Source organism: Oncorhynchus mykiss, chromosome 15 (genome assembly GCF_013265735.2).
Source record: "Oncorhynchus mykiss isolate Arlee chromosome 15, USDA_OmykA_1.1, whole genome shotgun sequence".
Taxonomy (NCBI): Eukaryota; Metazoa; Chordata; class Actinopteri; order Salmoniformes; family Salmonidae; genus Oncorhynchus; species Oncorhynchus mykiss.
Genome location: NC_048579.1, coordinates 58,315,150 through 58,339,598, shown reverse-complemented (window position 1 = coordinate 58,339,598; position 24,449 = coordinate 58,315,150). Strand labels below are relative to the sequence as shown.

General features: G+C 43.6%; 1 protein-coding gene across 1 annotated transcript in view; it reads left to right on the top strand.

Annotated features, from left to right (window-relative positions):
• The window catches only part of LOC110490434 (nuclear receptor-interacting protein 2), a 28,258-nt gene extending 12,355 nt beyond the window's left edge, over positions 1-15,903 (top strand). Inside the window, exons 2-6 of the mRNA XM_021563824.2 lie at positions 1,522-1,851; positions 10,577-10,659; positions 10,930-11,045; positions 11,997-12,049; positions 13,412-15,903. Coding sequence (XP_021419499.2) covers positions 1,522-1,851; positions 10,577-10,659; positions 10,930-11,045; positions 11,997-12,049; positions 13,412-13,531 — 702 coding nt within the window. The 3' untranslated portion in view covers positions 13,532-15,903. The remainder of the gene's footprint in view (positions 1-1,521; positions 1,852-10,576; positions 10,660-10,929; positions 11,046-11,996; positions 12,050-13,411) is intronic.
• The last annotated feature ends 8,546 nt before the right edge of the window (positions 15,904-24,449 follow it).

Below are 24,449 nucleotides of genomic sequence, written 5' to 3'. Positions count from 1 at the left end.
ACAAATTCTTATTTTCAATGACAGCCTAGGAACTGTGGGCTAACTGCCTGTTCAGGGGGGCAGAATAACAGATTTGTACCGCGTCAGCTTGGGGATTTGAACTTGCAACCTTCCGGTTACTAGTCCAATGCTCTAACCACTAGGCTAGTGAGATTTGAGACCAGCAACTGTGTGATACAAGCAGAACAACTGTTTTGTAGGCTACATACTGTACAGACATGCACAGTGCAGATAAAAACACATCAAATTGGAGGCGCGCCTACACACACATAAGAGCGCACACACGCCATTTACAGCTAACGATGTGCCTCTGGCATAGAGACAATGGATGTTTCCATCCCGTCTGTAGCAGCATCGTTTTTCAGCAGCAGTTATATCTGAAATCACTGAAATCCTCCTTCTGGTGAATTGATACTGTTGGTTTTGCTGGTGTTTGCTGACCTTCTGTTCACTTTGAACCACATGGCCTCTTAGAAAAACTATTTCCATCTTTCTCTAGAGTGACTCCCTACTGGAAAACAATTAGATTACCATGAGGCTCTGGAGCTCAAAATTCTATTAATTTTAGATTTATCACATGAAAACAATTGTTCAACTCAGCCATTGCCCACCAGTTGTTTTGAAATGGTTTAAAATCGAATTTCTTGTTCGTCATCCAGGCAAGTATCAAATCATAAAACAACAGTTGCCTTAATGTCTCTATGGAATGGGGTTGGTCTGAGTAAATTAACATGAAAGCTGTACAGAACACTAAGATAGACATGTATCATATTTAAAGAACTCTCTGTCCTGAAGAATATGGAAACATCATAACATTCTAACATTGAACATCAGCCAATATGTTCTATTAATTTTTTTATTTAACCTTTATTAAACTAGGCAAGTAAGTTAAAAACAAATTCTTATTTACAATGACAGCCTACCGTGGAACAGTGTGTTAACTGCCTTGTTCAAGAGCAGAACAACAGATTTTTACCTTGTCAGCTCAAGGATTCGACCCAGCAACCTTTCGGTTACTGGCCCAACACTCTAACCACTAGGCCACCTGCCACCTCTACACTCTAACCACTAGGCCACCTGCCGCCTCTACACTCTAACCACTAGGCCACCTGCCACCCCAAGCTGGTTCTCTTTTCTATTTATTTTCCATTCCAGGTCTACTGTTCACTACCTAAACTAAAAGACCTATTAAGACTAAAAAGCACTTTCAATGGAGATTCTCCAGTGACATCCTTTTGAGTCACCCTGCCCCCACCCCAATGGACATTTATCATTGCCACAGTTGTAATATGTATATATTATTATTTTATTATCGATTTTTATGACATTTTTGTAGTTTTTTCACTTTGTCGTGCATTGTTGGATCCTGGAGCGCAATCATTTCACTGTACCCTGTAATTACATCTGCAACCCTGTATATGTGACTATTAAACTCTCTAATCTAATCTAGTCCAGGACTAGGATTAACCCATTGAAAATGGTGTCTGACAACCCTCTACCTGCCCTGTCTCCTGGTTACAGCAGCCCCACAGCATCGTGCAGCGCCGCCTCATGGCGGGAAACATCACACAGCTGCGTGGCGAGGCCCGCGTGGGGAGACCCTCGCCCCTGGTCGACAGCAAGGAGGGGGGCTCCGGCGACGTAGAGGAGAAGAGCGAGAGCACGGCTGACGACTCCACGGAGGAGAGGGATTCGCCAGAGGAGAGCGAGAGGAGCCTAGAGACGAGGTCGGACGAGGAGGAGGAGGACAGCAGCGAGGCTGGGGGGAAGACGAGCAGCACGGCTGGGAACGATAAAACAGAGGAGAGGAGGACGGAGAGGCATCTCACTACCCTGCTGGTCCAGTGCAAGGTACACTTGAACACCCACCCTTCCTTCATTTTGGCCTCATGGGTTTTTTATTCACCTAAATTAAATCTCAGATACTATTCAGTTCCATTCCATATGACAATAAAAGAGGAGTGAATCGGAGAGATAAAGGGATAGGAGGAGAGAGAAGCACTCAGAGAGACCACAGTGACTCATCATTTATCCAGATGATGCATTCCCTCATTGTATTCCACTGAGCCCGCTTTCATCAATTCTTAATGGCTTTAATGCTAGGGTTTGTAGAGTACCCATATCGGGCCCTCTGTACCCCTCAGACACTCTCGTCACACTGTGTCTGTGGCTAAAGGAAGAGCTAACGTAACACACTGTAACAGTGACTCCTCCACACGCAGGATCAACAACAGCCTCATAATGAAGTCAACACACAGCTGAAGACACAATCATACTAACATCACAAGATAATCATACGAACAACATTGGTGGAATCAATCTATATGCAAGATGGGAAAACAAACCAGTAACGCAATTGCATTGAGTTCACTGCCAACATAATTTATTTCAATGAATGAATAGCATTCAATTAAATTCTGACTCCGTATGTTCAGGCTACATTATTTCTGCACACAACCCACTGACAACCCACCTACTGCAACGTAATAATTGGACTAACTTTAAAACACCATACTGCACCCACCCACAAGTGTTGATTGTCTGGAATACAGGCTCAGACTGATGAAACAACACCTACATACACGAGACTAACCAGGCATCAACTCCACTGAGAGGTACAGAAATATACCCCCAATTAAAGGAGTTTGACCCTGGCGGCAGAGACTATTGTGAACTTTCCTTCCTCCAGATCACCTCACCTGAGTCACTCTATAGACCAAGGATGACTGCCACACAAAAAACACCCACTCAGTTGCATCATTTCTGACCGATGTCATGTCATCGCAAGGTAGTGTGGTGCGTATTTCCAATGTCCCCAGTGTATTTCCAATGTCCTCCGTGTTACCTAGCAGCATTTAACTGACTGGCTTTCAGAATCACACCTGCCTGAATCATACCTGTGAGAGCATTCAAGGTTCCAACAAATCAATGTGGTTTGGAATAGATGGAGCTTTGTTGATGAACTCATACACCTTGACCTATTCCACATTTTGTTGTTACAGCCCGAATTCAAAATGGATTAACTACAATAACTTTAACTACAACCCGGCACAGCCAGAAGAGGACTGGCCACCCCTCATAGCCTGGTTCCTCTCTAGGTTTCTTCCTAGGTTCTGGCCTTTCTAGGGAGTTTTTCCTAGCCACTGTGCTTCTACACCTGCATTACTTGCTGTTTGTGGTTTTAGGCTGGGTTTCTGTACAGCACTCTGTGAGATCTGCTGATGTAAGAAGTAATTTATAAATACAATTGATTGATTGATTGACAATAAAACATCTCACCCATCTACACGCAATACCACATAATGACAAAGTATTTGTTTTTTAAATGTTTGCAAATGTATTTAAAATCAAATAATATCTCATTTTCATAGGTATTCACACCAGAGTTAATACTTTGTAAAAGCACCTTTGGCGGCGATTACAACTTTGAGTCGTCTTGGGTATATCTGTATCAGCTTTACACACCTGGATTTGGGGATTGTCTCCCATTCTTCCTTGCAGATTTTCACAAGGTCTGTTAAGTTAGATGGGGAGTGGCGGTGAACAGCAATCTTCAAGTCTTTCCACAGATTTTCAAAGGGATTCAAGTCTGGGCTTTGGCTGGGCCACTCAAGGACTTTCACATTCTTGTTCTGAAGCCAACCCAGCATTGCTTTGGCTGTATGCTTGGGGTCATTGCCCTGTTGGAACGTAAATCTTAACCCCGGTCTAAGGTCATTTGCACTCTGAAGCAGGTTCTCATCAAGGATTTGCCTACTGTCATGTGCCTTTTTCTTAGGAGTGGCTTCTGTTTAGCCACTCTCCCATAAAGACTAGACTGGTGAAGTTCTGTAGAGACGATTGTCCTTCTGGCAGGTTATCCCTTCTCAGCCAAGGAACTCTATAATTCTGTCAGAGTGGTTCTTGGTCACCTCCTTCTTGCCCGGTTGCTCAGGTTGGTCGGACAACCAGCTCTAGGCAGAGTCTGGGTAGTTCCATATTTTTTCAGTTTCCCAATGCTGGTGACCACTGTGCTCTTGGAAACTTTCAACACTTTATACCTTTCCACAGATATATGCCTCATCACATTTATATCACAGAGATCTACAGACTTCATGTTATAGTTTATGCTCTAACATGCACTGTCAACTGTGGGACCTTGTGGGACTGTATATAGACAGGTGTGTTTTATTTCTATATCATGTCCAAACAATTGAAATGTCCACAGGTGGACTCCAATCAAGGGGTGTAAATACAGTACCAGTCAAAAGTTTGGACACACCTACTCATTCAAGGGTTTTTCTTTATTTGTACTATTTTCTACATTGTAGAATAATAGTGAAGACATCAAAACTATCAAATAGCACATTTGGAATCATGTAGTAAACAAAAAACTATTGAACAATTAAAAATATATTTGGTATTTTAGATTCTTCAAAGCAGCCACCCTTTGCCTTGATGATAGCTTTGCACAGTTTTCTTAATTTGTGCTCTTGAAAACCAAACGCAGAATCAAACTGAAAACACATTTGAGACCTTTAGACATGCCTCCTCGTCCTTCATTTCAAAATGTTAAGTATCAAAAGAAAATGTCAACGAAGTTGAATTTCATAGTGGTTTTTATTAACACCATCATTTGCCAAGTGCAAGATGAATTATGGTATGCTGAGATAAGTTCATAAAGTGCCATATGAAAAGAGAGCTATAACAAGGCACAATAAAAACATTCATAAATCATTATCTGTAGGCATTAGATAAAAATGTATGAAGAGAGCTGTACAAGACACGATATAAAAAAAAACAAGAATTTTGCAAATATAATCAGGTAAATGTGCATTTGAAGGAGAACTGTGACAGACAAAAACACACCAATCTAGAGTTATGTTTCAACAATAAGGTAGAGCTGACAGAGCTTTACAAGACACAAAATATATGTACATTTTTTTTTTAAGTATAAGGCCCCTAGATAACACATAGATGGGCATATTTGGAGCACATAGTTAGTCTGCCTGACTGGAACTCATCTACTATCCTTGGCAGCATATTTTGAAATAGAACCCCTTCAGTTTAGGGATACCATCAGCACAGAACTTCACATCAAAAGGCACATCAATAACAACCTGCTCGGATGGAGCCCAGACAAGCAGTTTGCATCTGTACGAGTATTCAAAGATAAATACACAACTCAGAGGACTAAAGGTCAAGAGGGAATTCATTATCAATGCAAATAGTCGTTTTTCTCTAATGGGGAACTGAAGATTAATGGGTCAGGGACACGGGAGGAATTTCAGTCACTGTGTCTCATAGCTCCATGTGTCAAGTTCTCATTGGTCCGTATTGTCTATACGTTGAGCCTGAAACAGGATATTTGTTATTTGGCCATTGGCCCAGTTTTATTGCAAGGAATTCTAATTGGTCAATAGGCTAGGGTTGGGTTATAAACGACATCCTGTCTCTTTGTTCAGAGGAGAAACATTGAGGACAGGGAAGAATAAACATCTGCCACCTACTTTCAAGCATAACAACAATGATTTGTTCTCTTTGAATAAATATATTTTTCTCCCACTGATTTGCTTAGGGGTCTGTGTTATTGAAGAATAACATCAACTGCTAACACATCTCTCCAGTCATTAACCATTTGCACCTGCATGTAGTACCCACGGGCTGCATTAGGTTGCCGCTGAGGAACCCCATCCACCAGCTTCACATCGGTGAGTTTGCCAGAGAACAGTTCAGTCAGAGACTCACACTTTTTAATCAGAAGAGGACATTTGATTTCGAATAGCTCTTGAGAGTTTAACACTCCATCTGGGCTTGGAGAAAGACATGGCTCTTTGACACTCACTACTGTGCCTCCACTCTCCAGACTAAACCCGCAGCTCTCCATCCATGTGTAGGCCACCTGCTCGTTCTCCTTGCCATATGTGCTTGCGGAACCTGGGGGAAGAGATGCTCCCGCACAAAGTGGTCGGGATTTGTTGGGTTGCGCACACAAACCTTCTTTTCTGAGCTAGCAGGGATCCGAAGTTTACGCGCGTCATACAATGCATGGGAGACACTCTGTGCTTTAGTGGCCTTCTCCAAGCTGGCACATTTACACTCCTCCAGCTTAACATAGACGTCACAAAATGAAAAGCATTTCTGACACTGCATGTTAATGCCGTGTTCACCATAAGGCTGCTGTAGCTGTGTGGCTGCTGCTGGAACCTGACGACTGTTGAGTTTAGCTTTGATGCAGAAGGCACCCCACTGGAACATTGGCCCCTTCCACAACGCACGTAATAAAAGTTTTGGAATGGTACGCAGGAGTTGGAGGTAGAGATGGAGAAGCGGCTGGGGTGATGTCAGAGAACTCGTCACTTGGTTTGTGACGTTTGAAACAGATCTCGCTCAACCTTTTTGGAGCTAAATTCCGCTGCGTCCCCAGAGTGCCACTGGCATTGCTCATCTGTACAGGACACCCCTGTCAATCTTCCATACACAGCATTCTGCACCTTCAACAAAACACCACTGTTAGAATAGTCAATTACAGTACAGAACACTAGTTTACATGGTGTTCACAGCTGACTAGTTTACACAGTCTCCTTTTAACTGGTAGGTTTAGGTTATGCTGGTAATTTCCTATTTGATTGTAAAACTCACTGTGATTCTGTACCGACCTCATTACCATTCGAGATTAAACTGATATACTTACACAATGAGCCATTGAAACCAAAAAGTGTGTATGCATGTTGTACTAGTTAACGTTCTGGTCAGTGATATGGTATCATGACAATTAGTTAGTAACTAGCTAACGTCAAGCGTATCAGTCAAAGAAAGGGTTATGATAAACAAAAAGCCAGCGAGCTAGCTACCTTCCATAGTATTGCAGCTGCATGCCCACAAGACTTCCCCTGACCTGCAACACAACAACACCCTGCACTCTCCACCGTACCAACAGATGATATAAGAATCCAGGCAGAATGATGGTGTGTTTTGCTCTGGCTGGGCTGGACATCTGCTTTGAGGAACAGCAGGTTGTCATCCTCAAGACAGTGAATAATAGCTCCTCACCTCTGACCCATCCACACCGAGAGACAGGACAAAATAATTGAAGATGTCTTCGGAGGCGATATTCGGCCATTTTTTCATATCGTCCTCCCACTCTTGAATAATCTGCGGATGTGGCACAGACTTGCCATTTGATTTGGCTTTGAAAGTTTTTTTTTGGTATGATCCCACGACATTTTGAGCTAGCTAGCTAACGTTCGCAAAAAGGCAAGAACGTCACAACGGAAGTACTCCACAAAACAGAACGTTTGGACATTGTTTTCTTTCCGGGTTCATAAATAAGGTGAATACTTAAGCAATAAGGCCCGAGGGGGTGTGGTATATGGCCAATATGCCACTGCTTAGGGCTGTTCTTTGCACGACACAATGCGGAGTGCCTGTGTAGCCGGTGCTATACTGCACCGCTGTAACTCTGCGTTGTGTGTGGGGTTGATTGAGACTATAAACGTGGACTTTGGAGATCAGGTAGTTTTAATCAAGCAGAACTCACTCTCTGCATCCAAAAGGAAACAAAACATTTGTAGAGCACATATGTTCTAAGAATTGTCGCCTCTTTCTCAGTGCATCAAATAAAAAATGTAATACAAAAATGAATACACTCTCTCCTTATTATACATAACATATTGTACATAGATAAAACCACATACCTGCATCCAAAAGGAAATAAAACATTTGTAGAGCACATCTGTTCTGAGAATCGTCGCCTCTTTCTACAACAGATGCACAATAGGAGGGACTGGGATCATTCGAGGAGCTAGCCATCGTTCACACATACAATAGCCTGCTAATACCTTAGCCAGCTATTAACCACATGTTGAATTCAGAATGTTGAAATCATCCTAAAAAGTACAATTACAAGTGCATCTTAACAATACCATCCACTTATGAGTAACCTCTAAATATACATCATTATTCATGAACAAAACACTGTGTGTATGACTTTGTACTTAAAAGAATCAAACTTTTCTGAAGACAGAAAAAGCGTGCCTACCTCTCTCAGTGCATCAAAATGATTTGAGCACGAGCACGCCGGGCAAAACGTAAGTACACACTCCCCTTCTCCCAGGATGCAGGCATGCATAACAAATCCACACAACATGTTAATATATGAACCTGGTGAAATTCACATAGTACTTTAACAACTGTTACACCTGGATACAGCCCATAGCTGTGGTATATTGGCCATATATCACAAACCCCTGAGGTGCCTTATTGCTATTATAAACTGGTTACCAATGTAATTAAAGCAGTAAAACTAAATGTTTTGTCATACCTGTGGTATACGGTCTGATGTACAATGGCTTTCAGCCAATCAGAATTCGGGGCTCAAACTACCCAGTTTATATTTCGTATTTTGGCGAATGTAGTACGACAACCGGGAACTTTTGGCATACTAACTATATCCATATTATTACCAATAAGCATACTATATACTCAATTCACATCACAAGTAGTATGGTTAGTGCGGTTAGTATGAGTATTCGAGCACAGCTACTGTGTATGTGTTTGAAGTGAGTGGTTTGCCTGGGAACATTCCATGGGGATCAGCTTATCTTTGATCTTGTTTGTTTAATTCATTTTTTTAAGCGGCTAAAAGCTCCATAGTTACCCATTAATTCCGGAGCCATTTTTAAACATCACAGAAAAGGGAGGAATTTTTCACCACTCAGGCAGAGACAAAAGCACACGTTTGCAGGCCTTCTGAGAAGCCTGGCCGTGAGAAGCCTGCAGGGATTAAGGGGGGGAAGCTCAACTATATTGTGTGTCGGGGACTACTTTTTTACACCCAGCCACAGCAACGGGATTTGATGTCCTAGTGGGCTTTAATCTAGGGGGTAAAAATGCCCTAGAGCCAAGTCGATGTATGTGTGATACAAAGTGAAAATATGCTTTCTCAGGATGTTTTATCCATCCATACATCTATGATTCATTTATCCACCCATCCAACCTTTATTCATCCATCCACCTATCGAACCATTCATTCAAAACATGGTGGATGTTAGAGAAGGCTTGAGATGAGGTACACTGGCTCAGAAACCACAAGGTAGTACTGCTGACACAGTGAGAACACAGAGGTTATGTCACTGGGTTGTGTTAACTCGTGTTCAGGGAAGCATATCATTATGTGTCCACTCTGTGTCTTTCCCTCTCCATCGAGAGGGGGCGGGTGTGACATCTTGTTCCGTTCTCACTCTTGCGGATCCACCATATGCTGTGAAGTGTGAACATGTTTTAAATCCTCCCTCCATAGTTGCGTGTTTTCACCAGCATTGCCTGTTCTCCCTTCCACTCGAAGAAGTGTGATTTGTCATATTCTAATAAGAGCCTTAAGATTTACAACAGAAACTTCATTATAGAACATTTTACATTTATATTTTGGTCATTTAGCAGACACTCTCATCCAGAGTAACTTACAGGAGAAATTAGGTTTAAGTACCTTGCTCAAGGACACATCGACAGATTTGTCACCTAGTCGGCTCGGGGATTCAAACCAGCTCTCTTTCTGTTACTGGCCCATTGCTCTTAACCACTAGGCTACCTGCAGTCATTAGAATCTGCTGCAATGTCTGCTTCCCCTTTACCGTGAATCACTGCATTGTGACATGAAGTGCCCTACGGCAGAACCACTGGGAGATGTGGAGGAGGATAAAGGACCACCACCCTGGCTGAACACACACACACACACACACACGCTGGATGACAGGAAGTGAGACGGATAGGATGCTTTAGGTACCCAGGAGAAGACAGCACTGCTGATCCTCACTTCAGAAGTGTTGTTTACTGTTCTATGGTTCTGGCTCAGAAGACAACATCATGTTGCTCTTGTACAGAAGATGTTGCCCTTGAGCATAATGGTTTCGGACAAACACTATTTGAAGAATATTCCACTGTCTAGTAATGCATTCAGGATGATAAAAGCATGGAGAGGCCTCAGATAACATGGGATCATCATCTTTTTCAGAAAACAAGCACAGTCACGTGCTCTAATGGTTGAACTAATAGTCAACACATCCACTGGAGTGAGACTAATTTCATAGGTGTTTTTTTCTAAAACAGTCATGGTTGGTTTGGTATTATCTCTAACCATGAGGCAGAATAGTCCTGCATCATCAGCACAGGCTTCATGGTCTAATAGTCTCGGACTCAGACAGAGAGGATCAATACAAACGTGATTGCATATAAACAACTATGCAAAACCTAGAAAACGCCTAGTCTTTAACACTACTTGTAATTGGTTGGGAAATGTGGCTTAATAATGGACTACTAGCACAAATATGACCAAAACTCTAGAGTCGGTACGCCTTTAATTCAGACTTTATATCGTAGTTTGGCAGTTTTACAGGCAGGCACTTGGCAGACGTAGCAGAGCTGTTGGGACCCATTTGATGAAAAGCCTTTTGTAATCAAACAGATCTATTTCACTAAAGCCGCAGGACAAATATACGTGTTCCTGTCTGATGTTCTCTCCTTTGTGGGAGTATAAGTGTGTTGACTATACACGTACACTGTCAGTTAACACTGTAGTTGTTCTGCTGTGTTTCCACAGTGCTGTGACACTGAGGTGAAGGCTTCCATCAACACCGGGAGTCAACACAACCGTATCTCCAGCTCCTGCTGCAGGAGGCTTGGGTGAGAGGCCTTATTCTCCCTCGCTATCTCTCTTTCTCCGTCGACCTCTACCACACCCACGAATACCCACCCATCACATAACACTCCTGGGACCAGGTTTGCCAACCAGCACCGAAGTACAGAGTGCCAACACACACATTTGAGTTCTACAGGCATTCACACAACCACAACCAACATCAGACTGCATCAGCATCAACAAACTGGCCTGTGAGAGACAGAACAAAGGAGCGTCCTAATAACCTCTACCATGGCCGTGTTGTGTGTTGCCAGATTGGATCCCACCCAGGAAGGTCCACCCTGTGAGCAGACAGAGGGCCAGGGCTCTGTGAGGGGCCTGCAGCTGCAGCTGGGCAGACAGAGTGTCCAGTGCTCTGCCCACGTCACCGGTAAGGAAGGGGAGACCACATATTACGTCACATAAACATTTAAAGCAGCATTGCAGCCAGTTGTATTGACTGTCAATGAAGCAAGAGAGAGTCCACTCATACAGGGTAGGAATACAGGTGTTATGATAGTGTCAATGAAAGACTTTTGTTTTTCTTTCTCTGTAAACATACAGACTGTGACAAACAAAATTGAATTGAATAATACTATGGATTGGACAAGTACACTTGATTACATAAATCGCTGGGGTTAAACAGTAATGTTCCTGACAGTGATCAATACAAACCGTCTGGGTGCTCTCTCACAATGACCACAAGCCATTTTCCACACCATCAAGATTACTTCCCTTTACCCATGTCAATACAAAACCCCCTGGTAAAAAACCCCCCAACGAATCAGTGCCTAGACCCAACACTGTGTTGCATCTAGGTACTGATCATTAACAGACGGTAATAGATTTGCTTACTGGCTGTGTTATTCCTGAATGCTTGCTCTAAAAAGTCAGCTGTCTTAAAAGGTGTTGGAGATGCGCTTGGCAGCCAATGTGTGTGACAGCGTGTGTGTCTGTGAGAGAGTGTGAGTATGTGTGTGAGAGAGTGTGAGTGTGTACTCAGTGTGCAGCATGTGCTCCTGACCTTTCCTATTCAGCAGCCAGGGTCAAATCACAAAGACAAATAACACTGAGCAAGCAGGGAGAGATTAATATCTTAATGGTTGAACACACACATAGAGCATGCACGCGCACACACACATATGAACACACACACAAGCACACAACGCAGATGGGAGAATGGAGATGTGCTGATGATTCCTGTTAGATTTGAGCTCATTTATACAGTGTTAATTAATCAGTCAGCAGGAGACACGGCAGGTTAGAAATTCACTGTTTCTTATTCTGCTCTCTCTCTTCCTCTCTTTGTCTCTCCTTCTCTCTCCTCTCCATCTCTCCACAGAGGATGAGGTGTTTGAGCTGTGCCTGGGTCTTCAGACTCTGCAGGAAATCAAAGTAAGTCCTCATTAGTGTCGCAAATATGTAAATGCTGTGTTTGATCTGCCATCCTCCCTAAATCTCCCCCAACTTGAACTTTACAGCTAATGAAAATTGCTGCTAAAAATAATCATAGGAAAAAGGAGGCAGACATTGAATGTAGCAATTAGATTATGCAGAGACCTTAGTAACACATTGAAGATGCCGGTTCCTATCAGAACACGTCAAGTAATATCAGGTTAAAACAGAGATGGAGACAGACATGTTTGTGCTATGTTATGTTACGGCTGTCTGCTGGCGTTGCCTGGTGAGGACTGCAGGTGAAAGCAGACAGATAAGACAGAATTCAGATCAGCACATCTCACTGAGGTTTAAAATGCTGCCATTTCCCCAGGATATACCAGGAAATGACAACACAACGTGACAATCAACAGACAGAACAGGAGAGGAAAACACGAACAGAATTCTGTCTTAGAGGATCTGAGAGGGAAAGTAGAATTAGGGATGAGACTAATTGCGACCATTTCTCACAGAGAATCAAATTAATTAGACTTTAAGAGTACACTGGAAACCAGATCTCCGATTACGCAAAAGCACCCCTGGAGGATCCACGATACCGGAGCCAATTTTCCTTCCAAGTGCATCCAGTCTCAGTATTCTGCTCCCTCGGCAAAACTCAAGATGGGAACTTTAACTCAATTTAAATCATAGCTGAAAAGTTTTCAAAATACTCCTTAAATAGATCGGTGGCTTGGAAAAAAGGGTGAATCCTAATTGAATTATCACGTATGCCTGCAAGGAAAGATACTCATACATTCAGATGGAGGAAGCCTGGCGTTACAGTTATAGACAACTGTTAGAACGGAGACAAAATGTTCAGTTTAGTCCCTGGGCCGTTCTGGTGACCTGGAAGTAAAACACAGAGCTCAGTGGAGTCTGTCAGGCCCAATGGAAAGCAGAGAGCTAGACTCAGGTGCATCTCACAGCCATTGTGTGAATTGTGATCACATATGCATGCGCACTGGGGCATACTCAATGTTGTGCAACATTGCATGGAGCCCCTCAAGAACCATTTGGATGGAAAAGCACAGAACTGAAAAGAGTACAGTGTCTCCCTTTAATGTCACCATGTGCAGACAGATTTAACTGCTATTTGGAGCAGCAGCGGCGACTTTTCCGAGGATATTGGTTTACATAACATTATTAACCTTCTGCTGTCTAAAATGGCACATTGTTGGATGATGGCAGTACTACAAACAAATGGCGTTTCCATGGCACTGCACTCTATCTGTAGTAGAGTTGATGTTAAACCATGTTTTGACCCTATGGTCAGTCACGGTCACCCATCTGACGTCTCCCATATCCATCCTTTATCTCCAGTGCTGTGTGGACCTGAGCAGTAGAGTCCTAAAGCTCCAGGGCTCAGGGGAGGAGCTGCCTTTCCTGGAGCCGCCATTGGTCAGCCAGTGCCATCACCAAGACAGCAATGAGAACCTGTGACCCTGGCGGGTCACAACCTCCCAGCCGTCCCACACCCTCCTCTGATTGGCTGGCGCTGTAAAAACATGATGCAGTCTGGGTCTGGACTGTCCAACCAGTGTTTCGCACTGCCAGCAACATGGTTGAGCATCCCAATTCTCTTCAGTTTACACCATTGTGTTTGTTTCTGTGGAATTAAGACATTACCATGATGTTACTGCTGTATTGAATTAGCCTAGTTTATGGAGTGGATGGAGCTCAAGGTTTGGGACGATTCTATGTAACAATCTTCATAATTATGTACCGTGGTGTTTTTTTATCTGCCAGACAGTGCATCATTGTTCAATACACTCTTGGGAAAAAAGGAATCCAAAAGCTTTCTTTGGCTGTCCCCATAGGAGAATGTAGAATGTAGAATCCTCTTTGTAAAGAGTTCTACATTGATCTCAAAAGTGTTCTACCTGGAACCAAAAAGGGTTCTTCAAAAAGTTATCCTATGGGGACAGCCGAAGAACCCTTTTAGGTTCTAGATAGCACCTTTTTTTCTAAGAGTGTACTGAAACATACTGAGGAGTCAGACGATAATTATCATTTGAAAATGAACATATTGTGATTTGGAAGTATGAAATAATTTACGTTGATCATCAATTAAATGCCCAAACTGTTTAAAATCAAAAACAGTTCAGCCTTGAGGAAAAAAATGATATCTCCCTCACATCCCTTTACAGAGAGATAGTCTTCTAGATGTCCTCTCATACGTGCTCAGAGAAACAAAAAACAGGTCTTATGAAACCTTTGAATCTGCCTGTTAAAAAAATCTAATTGAGTCAGGACAGAGGGAATTCTGGAAGAGATGTGAGGAGACTACTGCTACTCCTGAACTAACTGCCTTCAGCCAAGTGAAGACTCTTTCTCTCATCTATTTTCCCAAATGAAGAGTGCTCCTAAGAATGTCACAATGACCCCCATCAAAACTAATTCTCAATAATTCCACTTAAATGTCAATAGAGTCCTAGAGCTAATTGTGTGTGTCAGACGGACAGCACAACAAAAAGATCCAAACAGTCCATAATTCCGCATTCTTTTTTGTCGAAGTCTGGATGTTAGTGTTCCTGTGAGAGTGTGAGTTCTATACTTCTCCTCCTCCTCCCAGCTCCTCCTCCTCCTCCCAGCTCCGGTCAGAGGGAGTTGGCAAGACGGAGCCGACCCCAGCTGCCTTCCTTCCCTCGTCTTCTTCAGGGGACATTAATCACTCTGCTCTGAGGCTGCTCTCTGAGTCAAGGCCCTCATAGATGTTTGTTTAAGCATATTCTCTCTCTCCCTCTTAATTTTTGAAGTTCGGGAAACAAATCTGCTTGGTACATTTTTCCTCTTCTCGTTCGTTCCACTTTTGCTGACGTACGTTATTCACTTTGACAAGCCTTGTTTGCTGATTTGGTATTTTACTAGGACCGGCGCAGCGGTACAGAATTATCATCAAGCCCCTTGTTGCCTGACTGACAGTTTCACACTACAGAGTCGACTACAGGGCCGAAACGTACTGTGCTGGCTTGAATATTGTATTTTCTCATTATCCTTTGCAGCACGGTTCCAGCTACTACGGTGGAGTCGTAACGAGGCCAACCCAGTACTGTACAGCTCGGCTTAGTTCAGTTTGACCCTATGGTGTGAATCAGGCATGTGAGAGAGCCAAAAGGCCACACTATAATCTTCCCATTAACATGAATTACACTCTGCCTTGATCCATTCACATTGTTTGGACAATCGAGAAGCGCTTCAGACGCCCTCAGAAAGGTCTTCATACTCTGCTTTTACCATCTGGACCTGTATTCAAAGACTCTCTGAGTACGGGTTTCCACTAGATAGCACAGCCACAAAGTCAAAATTGGCTATATATCGAAAAATAAAAATACATGAAAACAAAAATTTGCTTGTTGGTCTTAATTCAAGGTTAGGCATACGTTTTGCAGTGTGGTTACGGTTAGGTTTAAAATCAGATTTTTGGAAGAGACGTAGAAATAGGCTGGGTTTTATGACTTTGTGGCTGTGGTAACTAGTGACTACCCTGGGTAGGTGCTGATATCGGATCAGTCATGCCTTTCAGAGCATAATGGAGAAGATTACATGGACCTGATCCTAGATCAGCACTTCTACTCAGACTTTTTGTGAAGAAGGGCCCTGGACAGTGCCATGCTCTCGACTGTGTAACAATATCCATCTGACCTCTAGCTCTTTCTTTGGAGGTCACCCACGAATAGATTGCTAATGTTTCGTACTAGTGTACTTCTTAATATGCTGTGCGATGGTAATCGATGTATGAAATACATTTATTTTTTGTGTTTTTTCTGAACAGTATTTTCTCTGCCTATTAAAATATGTATTCTGGCTAGCTATTATGCTTGCAGTTTTTTATAGGACTAATTTGCACACATTTACTATGCCAAGACTATGATGTGCCAGTCACATCTTGACGAATGCCTGATATGACACAAAAATAAGACTAAGCTAACAGTACAACTATTTATCTGCTCAAAACACATCAAACCACAAGCAGTATCACTAATATCCACCACCTGATCAACTGAGGATATGCAGCGCTAACTAAAACATGAGTCACTGTGCTGCCATTTTCTTTTTTTAATAACCCACCTGTAGCTCTGATATTCTCATGGTTGTGTTGCTGTGACGTCGTTATAAAAATACCCTTTTCTCGTTGATGCAGCAGAGAAAGCAGATGTTCCCACAGCGAGGGACTGGGGGGCTGGAGGGATGACTCCTCTGACTAGGGAGCAGGTCCCTGGATGGCTGTGTCCCTGTGCTAATGCTGACATGTGTAACAGATGTGATCGTACTACGGAACTCTTGCGTTGTGTTCTGTCCAGCCAGGGATCCCCTGTTGATTGGTGTTTATTCTGATGATAGATACAAGGAAGCACATTAGATATGACGGACAGTAGGTTGACGGCTGTAGATTCGTTATTAGTCGTTTGCATGTCAATAGACTGGGTATTTTGTAATCAAACAATGACAAAAATAGTACAGAATACAATAAATGTAAGTACCTGACAATAGACACAAGGAAGCACATTAGATGTGCAGGACCAACAGTATGTTGATGGCTGTAGATTTGTGATTTGTCTGTTAGCATAAAAACAACTGAATAAGCAGGGAGCTAATGCGACCACTACAATCAGAGAATGCTAGCTAACTTGCTCTTACAGCGATAACATACAAAAGCAAATCCCAGGAAGCCCACAATATCTAACACGTACTCACGCACGCACACACAGTGTACAAAACATTAGGAACACCTTCCTAATATTGAGTTGCACCCCCTTTTGCACTCTGAACAGCCTCAATTCCCCAGGGCATGGACTCTTCAAGGCGTCGAAAGCGTTCCACAGGGATGCTGGCCAATGTTGATTCCGATGCTTCCCACAGTTGTATCAAGTTGGCTTGATCTCCTTTGGGTGGTGGACCATTTTTGATACACACAGGAAACTGTTGAGCTTGAAAAACCCAGCAGCGTTGCAGTTCTTGACAATACAAACAGTCTGGGTAGCCATTTGATTAGCTGTTCAGGTATCTTATGGCTTGGGGGTAGAAACTGTTTAGAAGCCTCTTGCATGCATGCCGTGCTGTAGCAGAGAGAACAGTCTATGAATAGGGTGGCAGGAGTCTTTGACAAATTTTAGGGCCTTCTTCTGACACCGCCTGGTATAGAGGTCCTGGATGGACCTCCATTGATGCTCTCGATGGTGCAGCTGTAGAACCTTTTGAGGACATGAGGACCCATGCCAAATCTTTTCAGTCTCCTGAGGGGGAATAGGCTTTGTCGTGCCCTCTTCACAACTGTCTTGGTGTGTTTGGGCCATGGAACTTGACGCTCTCAACCTGCTCCTCTACAGCCCTGCCGATGAGAATAGGGGCGTGCTCTGTCCTCCTTTTCCTGTAGTCGTCAATCATCTCCTTTGTCTTGATCACGTTGAGGGAGAGGTTGTTAACCTGGCACCACACGGGACTTCCTCTGACACTGCCATTTATTTTATATCATTCTTTAACTGGTCTCCTCCCCTTCATCTACACTAATTGAAGTGGATTTAACAAGTTACATCAATCAGGGATCATAGACTGACCAGTTGAATCCAAATGAAAGCTATGTTATGGAAAGAGCAGGTGTTCCTAATGTTTTGTACACTTATTAGTACACCCCCTGTTCACGAAAATGGTTCGCTCCTACAGACAGTGAGTCACGTGGCCGTGGCTTGCTTTGTAACGCAGGCAGACAGGCATCAAGGCATTCGGTTACTGTTCCATTTAATGTTATAACGGGCAAATTGAGTGACCTAAGTGACTGAGCGTGGTATGATCCTCAGTACCAGGCGCGCTGGTTCCAGTATCTCAGAAATGGCCGGCATACTGGGCTTTTCAAACACAAAAGTCTCTAGGGTTTACAGAGAGTTGTGACACAAACAAAAAACATCCAGTCAGCGACAGTCCTGTGGGCGAAAACAGCTCATTGATGAGAGCGGTCGAAGGAGAATGGCAAGAATCGTGCAAGCTAACATGCGGGACACAAACAGACAAAATAACGGTGCAGTACAACAGTGGTGTGAAGAACGGCATCTTTAAAGGCGCCACTCGACAACCCTCGTCACGGATGGGCTGTTGCAGCAGAAGACCACACGGTCACTCCTATCAGCTAAAAACAAGAAGAAGCTGCTCCAGTGGGCACGCCATCACCAACACTGGACAATTGAAGAGTGGAAAAACATTGCCTGGTCCCACGAGTCCCGGTTCCTGTTGGGTCATGCTGATGGCAGAGTCAGGATTTTCGATAAGCAGCATGAGTCCATGGACTTATAATGGTGCCGTCTTACGGGTTCCTGATCAATTGTTCTATTTTGTTTCAGACATTGTTTCATATGACCGAAAAGAGCTTCTGGACAACAAAACAGAGATTTGGATGAGGACTATTTCAACAAATCAGAGGCGAAGGACATAATGCTCATCCCAGACCAGGCCCAAATCCCTGTGGAGTCGGCGCTATAGGGGTCGGCGTGCGGGATATCTAACGAGACTGCGAGGGCGAGTAGATAAGTTGCCATTACCCTCCGTTCTATTGGCGAACGTGCAATCACTGGAAAATAAACTGGGTGAGCTCCATTCGAGACAATCCTATCAACGTGATCTGAAGAACTGTAATATCCTGTTTCACCTAGTAGTGGCTGAACAAGGAAAAGGAAAATATAAATCTAACTGTTTTTTTTATACAAACTCTAGATCACCTCTACTCTACAAACAGAGATGCATACAAAGCTCTAGATCACCTCTACTCAACACACAGAGATGTATACAAAGCTCTAGATCACCTCTACTCGACACACAGAGATGTATACAAAGCTCTAGATCACCTCTACTCGACACACAGAGATGTATACAAAGCTCTAGATCACCTCTACTCGACACACAGAGATGTATACAACGCTCTAGATCACCTCTACTCGACACACAGAGATGTATACAACGCTCTAGATCACCTCTACTCGACACACAGAGATGTATACAACGCTCTAGATCACCTCTATTCGACACACAGAGATGTATACAACGCTCTAGATCACCTCTATTCGACACACAGAGATGTATACAACGCTCTAGATCACCTCTATTCGACACACAGAGATGTATACAACGCTCTAGATCACCTCTATTCGACACACAGAGATGTATACAACGCTCTAGATCACCTCTATTCGACACACAGAGATGTATACAAAGCTCTAGATCACCTCTATTCGACACACAGAGATGTATACAACGCTCTAGATCACCTCTATTCGACACACAGAGATGTATACAACGCTCTAGATCACCTCTACTCGACACACAGAGATGTATACAACGCTCTAGATCACCTCTATTCGACACACAGAGATGTATACAAAGCTCTAGATCACCTCTATTCGACACACAGAGATGTATACAATGCTCTAGATCACCTCTATTCGACACACAGAGATGTATACAACGCTCTAGATCACCTCTATTCGACACACAGAGATGTATACAAAGCTCTAGATCACCTCTATTCGACACACAGAGATGTATACAAAGCTCTAGATCACCTCTATTCGACACACAGAGATGTATACAACGCTCTAGATCACCTCTATTCGACACACAGAGATGTATACAAAGCTCTAGATCACCTCTATTCGACACACAGAGATGTATACAACGCTCTAGATCACCTCTATTCGACACACAGAGATGTATACAAAGCTCTAGATCACCTCTATTCGACACACAGAGATGTATACAACGCTCTAGATCACCTCTATTCGACACACAGAGATGTATACAAAGCTCTAGATCACCTCTATTCGACACACAGAGATGTATACAAAGCTCTAGATCACCTCTATTCGACACACAGAGATGTATACAACGCTCTAGATCACCTCTATTCGACACACAGAGATGTATACAAAGCTCTAGATCACCTCTATTCGACACACAGAGATGTATACAAAGCTCTAGATCACCTCTATTCGACACACAGAGATGTATACAAAGCTCTAGATCACCTCTATTCGACACACAGAGATGTATACAAAGCTCTAGATCACCTCTATTCGACACACAGAGATGTATACAAAGCTCTCCCTCCATTTGGCAGATCTGACCATAACTCCATCCTCTTAATTCCTGTTTACAAGTAAAAACTCAAAACAGGAAGTACCAGTGATTCGCTCAATATGGAAAGTGGTCCAATGAAGTGGACTCTAAGCTCCAGGACTGTTTGGCTAGCACAGATTGGAATATGTTCCGGGAGTCATCCGACTGCATTGAGGAGTTTACCACATCAGTCACCGGCTTCATTAATAACACACACACGCACATATATATGGAAATGTACATAGTGAACTCATACACATTGTAATTATGTAAATAGAATGCACTATTTCAGAACGTGACCTATCGCTTGCATTTCAATATCAGACTGGGAAGAATGTACATTTTTCGATCTCCCCCTATCTGCAAGCATGACCAACGGCATAACACCTTACTGATATGTAAATTAAACCAACCAATAGGAATACATAAACATTGAATACATATTTCTTCAGTGGCAAGTGGAAACATAACCAACCCTGTTACACATGCTCCCCCCCAATCAGAGAGGAACCAGGGAGGCAGGCTGCCTCTGTTAATCCCCCATACCAGTCCAGCCCCAGGTGCTCTGCTGAATCACTGCTACCAACAAACAGCGTTAGGACTAGAGCCATTCATATTACACAGATTTAACTCTGACTGCGAAGGACTACAAGCTCAAAACAATGCTACTAGCAGAGGTCTCTATGACCAAGTCATTACCTTGGCACCCAGAACCAAATCAGCTTCAATGTTAAGGCTGTCACAAGAGACTATTTTCCCACTGTTCTCCATGTCCACAGTGCTGATGAAATAAGAACAGGTACTGCAGTACACAGGATTCAGAATAACATTGCTGATGAGAAATGGACCTCGGCTAAGGAAATGTCTAAAGAGATCAGTGTCAATTTAAAAAGCTATTGTCCTGTGCTGCTGCTGCTGCTGTTTGTTCTATGATTCGGGATTTAAACAGATGTATCAGCTGTCATGTCACAAAAACAGCCAAGTCCATTCATCTCATCTGGACTGTCTCTCAGTACCTGTTTCATCTGAGCCATGGGACGTCCCTGGCTTATCCTAGGTTTAAACACAACGCGTGGGCTCAAAGGCACTCTGCGGAGCTACATTATATCAAAGCCAGGTACAGAACGTCCCCCGAGCACCTTACAGATAAACCAAAGCATAGTCATCTGTGCAAAACTGCAGTTTGCAGTCGCAGCATGCTTTGGGCGGCCAGTAGCAACTTTCCTTTGGAGTCAGTGCACAGGCCACATCCTGTCACAGCTCTAACTCGCCACATCATTTGTTCCTCTGCAGAGAACAAACGGCATATGGTATAAACGTTGAACACAGGAAACAGCAATGGTACTCTCTATTGTTGGTACTTTGAGGCTTTTTACACCTCTGGACCTCCGCCAAGCTATTTTCTTGCTTGATTGCTTGAAAACTGCTGTGAATAAAACAGAAAACAGTGTATCACTTGAGATTCTGTTAGTCATATGGTTAAAAATACATTAAACTAGAGGCCTCAGTGAGGCCTCTTTTGCCTCCCACACTAAAGTCTAGCCACGTCTGAAGTCTCTCGCCATCTTCAGAAGAGTGTTGCAGGGTAACAGAGCACCTCCCCGCAGACCTTGAGTACGGTGTCCATTTTATGACAGCCTCACACCTCAACAAATAGACACCGTACCGGAGACAGTTCTCACTTACTGGAAGGAGAGGGGCTCTGCAGAGCCTAGCAGGGGACATACTCAGACCCAGTGGATGAAAGGCTGATACAACACTCCCACCCACAGAACCATCACACACTGAATCTCTCTCTGAGTCTTCATCACTACACATGGGCTCTATCTCAGGTTACATAGGCGTTCCACTGATGAACGATGGTCAATGTGTGACTGTGTCCAACCGGTCGCGAATGGAAGAGCCTTCATTGCTTTTAAGCATCGCATGCTGAATGGTGTAACTATGGCAATTGAAAGAAAAGTGTTGTTTCAAATCATGCAATAGATCATGATATGAAAATAAATATTGGACAAGAAAGCACAATTGTAGTCAAAATTGCAGGCCAGTGTTGCCATACTGTATTATAATTGACATGTTACCTGCTCCTATTGTAATAGACCTAAGAATAAACAGACAGGGTTGGTGGGGTGGAGGAGAAACCTGTCTGTCTGTATTCTGTACGTCAACTCACAATGCGATGATTTGTCTTGCCTGTCAAAGACAAATTGCTCTTTGGGTTTCTATTCCTCTCCATCTCTCAGTGCTGTGGTGAAGTGATGATTCTGTCTGGCACATAGAGCGTTCTCCTGTGGCTACCAGAAGGGTGGTCACGAACAGCCTCCAGCTGCCTGAGCCCAGGGAGAGCTGCTGGGAAGGATATTAATCAGGGAACACACAAAATATATATATATATATATCTCACACACACATACACACACACACGGAGAGTTCCCCCTCCCACAGACAGCAACATGACTCCTTCCTGTCTGTAATGAAACATGCAGTGCCCTCTACACACTGACTAGCAGACCCACAGGGACTTTGTGGTTGATAAAAAAACATTACACTGACGTCCACATCAATGTGTGCTCCGCGCTTGGTGGACACACTGAGTTCGAAATCCTCGCCGCTGTGATAAAACTCGCCGCTTATTAAAACGCCCACTTGTGTCATTCAGCCCGCGTTAGACCCCCGAGGGGGATCGTGAGTTTATGAAATGGTGAAGTACGCCATTGGATGCCATTCAGCTGTGTCAAATGTCGTGGCGGGGGCCGTGGAGAAGACAGAGACTAGCCCTCACATCAAGGACCCTTGTGAGGTGGCTAGCGGCCGGCGGGCTGTCAGTCAGGATCAGAACCCGTCACGGTGACACTGGGATCAAGCCTGAGCGCGCGCACACACACAAACACACACACATCAGCATCAAGCCTAAGCATGCACAGGGGTACCACGCCAGTTTGGAACAGACTGTAGCCACCACAGAGACTCAGCAAAAGCACAGTACAGATGAGTTTTGTCTCATGTACTAGGGACTTTGTTATGGCTTATCGTTCTACCAGCTCTCATGTAGTCACAAGGACCAGGACTGATTACATTACACTACCATGTCTATTCAGGTTGAGACAATGCATGAAGCGTACGTAAACAACTACCAACATTACTTCAATATTCAACCTGTATGAATCCTATTCGGCCTGTATGAATCCTATTCAGCCTGTATGAATGCAACATTGTAGCGCTATTGTGTAAAAATCAATAAGGCTTTGTAGTGCAACAGACCCAGATAATGCATGGAGGCTCTCACATAGAGGGGCTAATGAGCATTGATACATACATACTTAACTGTTCTATTTAATTATGTGCTACAGAGGTCAGGGGAGCATGTGGGCTAGTAACACACAGAACGGCACATAAACACTGTGATATATAAAGGAAACGGGGGCGGTAGGCCTATAGAGGCATACAGTGTTTGATAGAGAGGAGGCCTTGAAGGGACAATGATGGCCGAAATTGAACTTGAATCATGGCAAGGCGACTGGAAACATGACCGAATACAAACAGTGTAGTTATTCCCTCCAGAAGGCAATCAAACAAGCTAAGCGTCAGTCTTGAGACAAAGTAGAGTCGAAATTCACCTGCTCAAACACGAGAAGTATGTGGCAGGGCCAACAGACAATCACGGATTACAACAAGAAAACCAGCCCTGTCGCGGACATCGACATCTTGCTCCCAGACAAATGAAACAACTTCTTTGCACGCTCTGAGGACAATACAATGCCACGGCACGCTACCAAAGCCTGTGGGCTCTCCTTCTGCGTGGCTGACGTGAGTAAAACATTTAAACGTGTTAACCCTTGCAAGACTGCCGGCCCAGACAGCATCCCCAGCCGCGTCATCAGAGCATGCCCAGACCAGCTGGCTGGTGTATTTATGGACATATTCAATCAAACCTTATCCCAGTCTGCTGTTCCCACATGCTTCAAGATGGCCACCATTGTTCCTGTTCCCAAGAAATCTAAGGTAACTGAGCTAAACGACTTCTGTCATCATGAAGTGCTTTGAGAGACGAGTCAAGGATCATATCACCTCCACCCTACCTGATACCCTAGACCCACTCTAATTTGCTTACCGCCCCAATAGGTCCACAGACGATGCAATTGCCATCACACTGCACACTGTCCTATCCCATCTGGACAAGAAGAATACCTATGTAAGAATGCTTTTCATTGACTACAGCTCAGCATTAAACACCATAGTACCCTCCAAACTCATCATT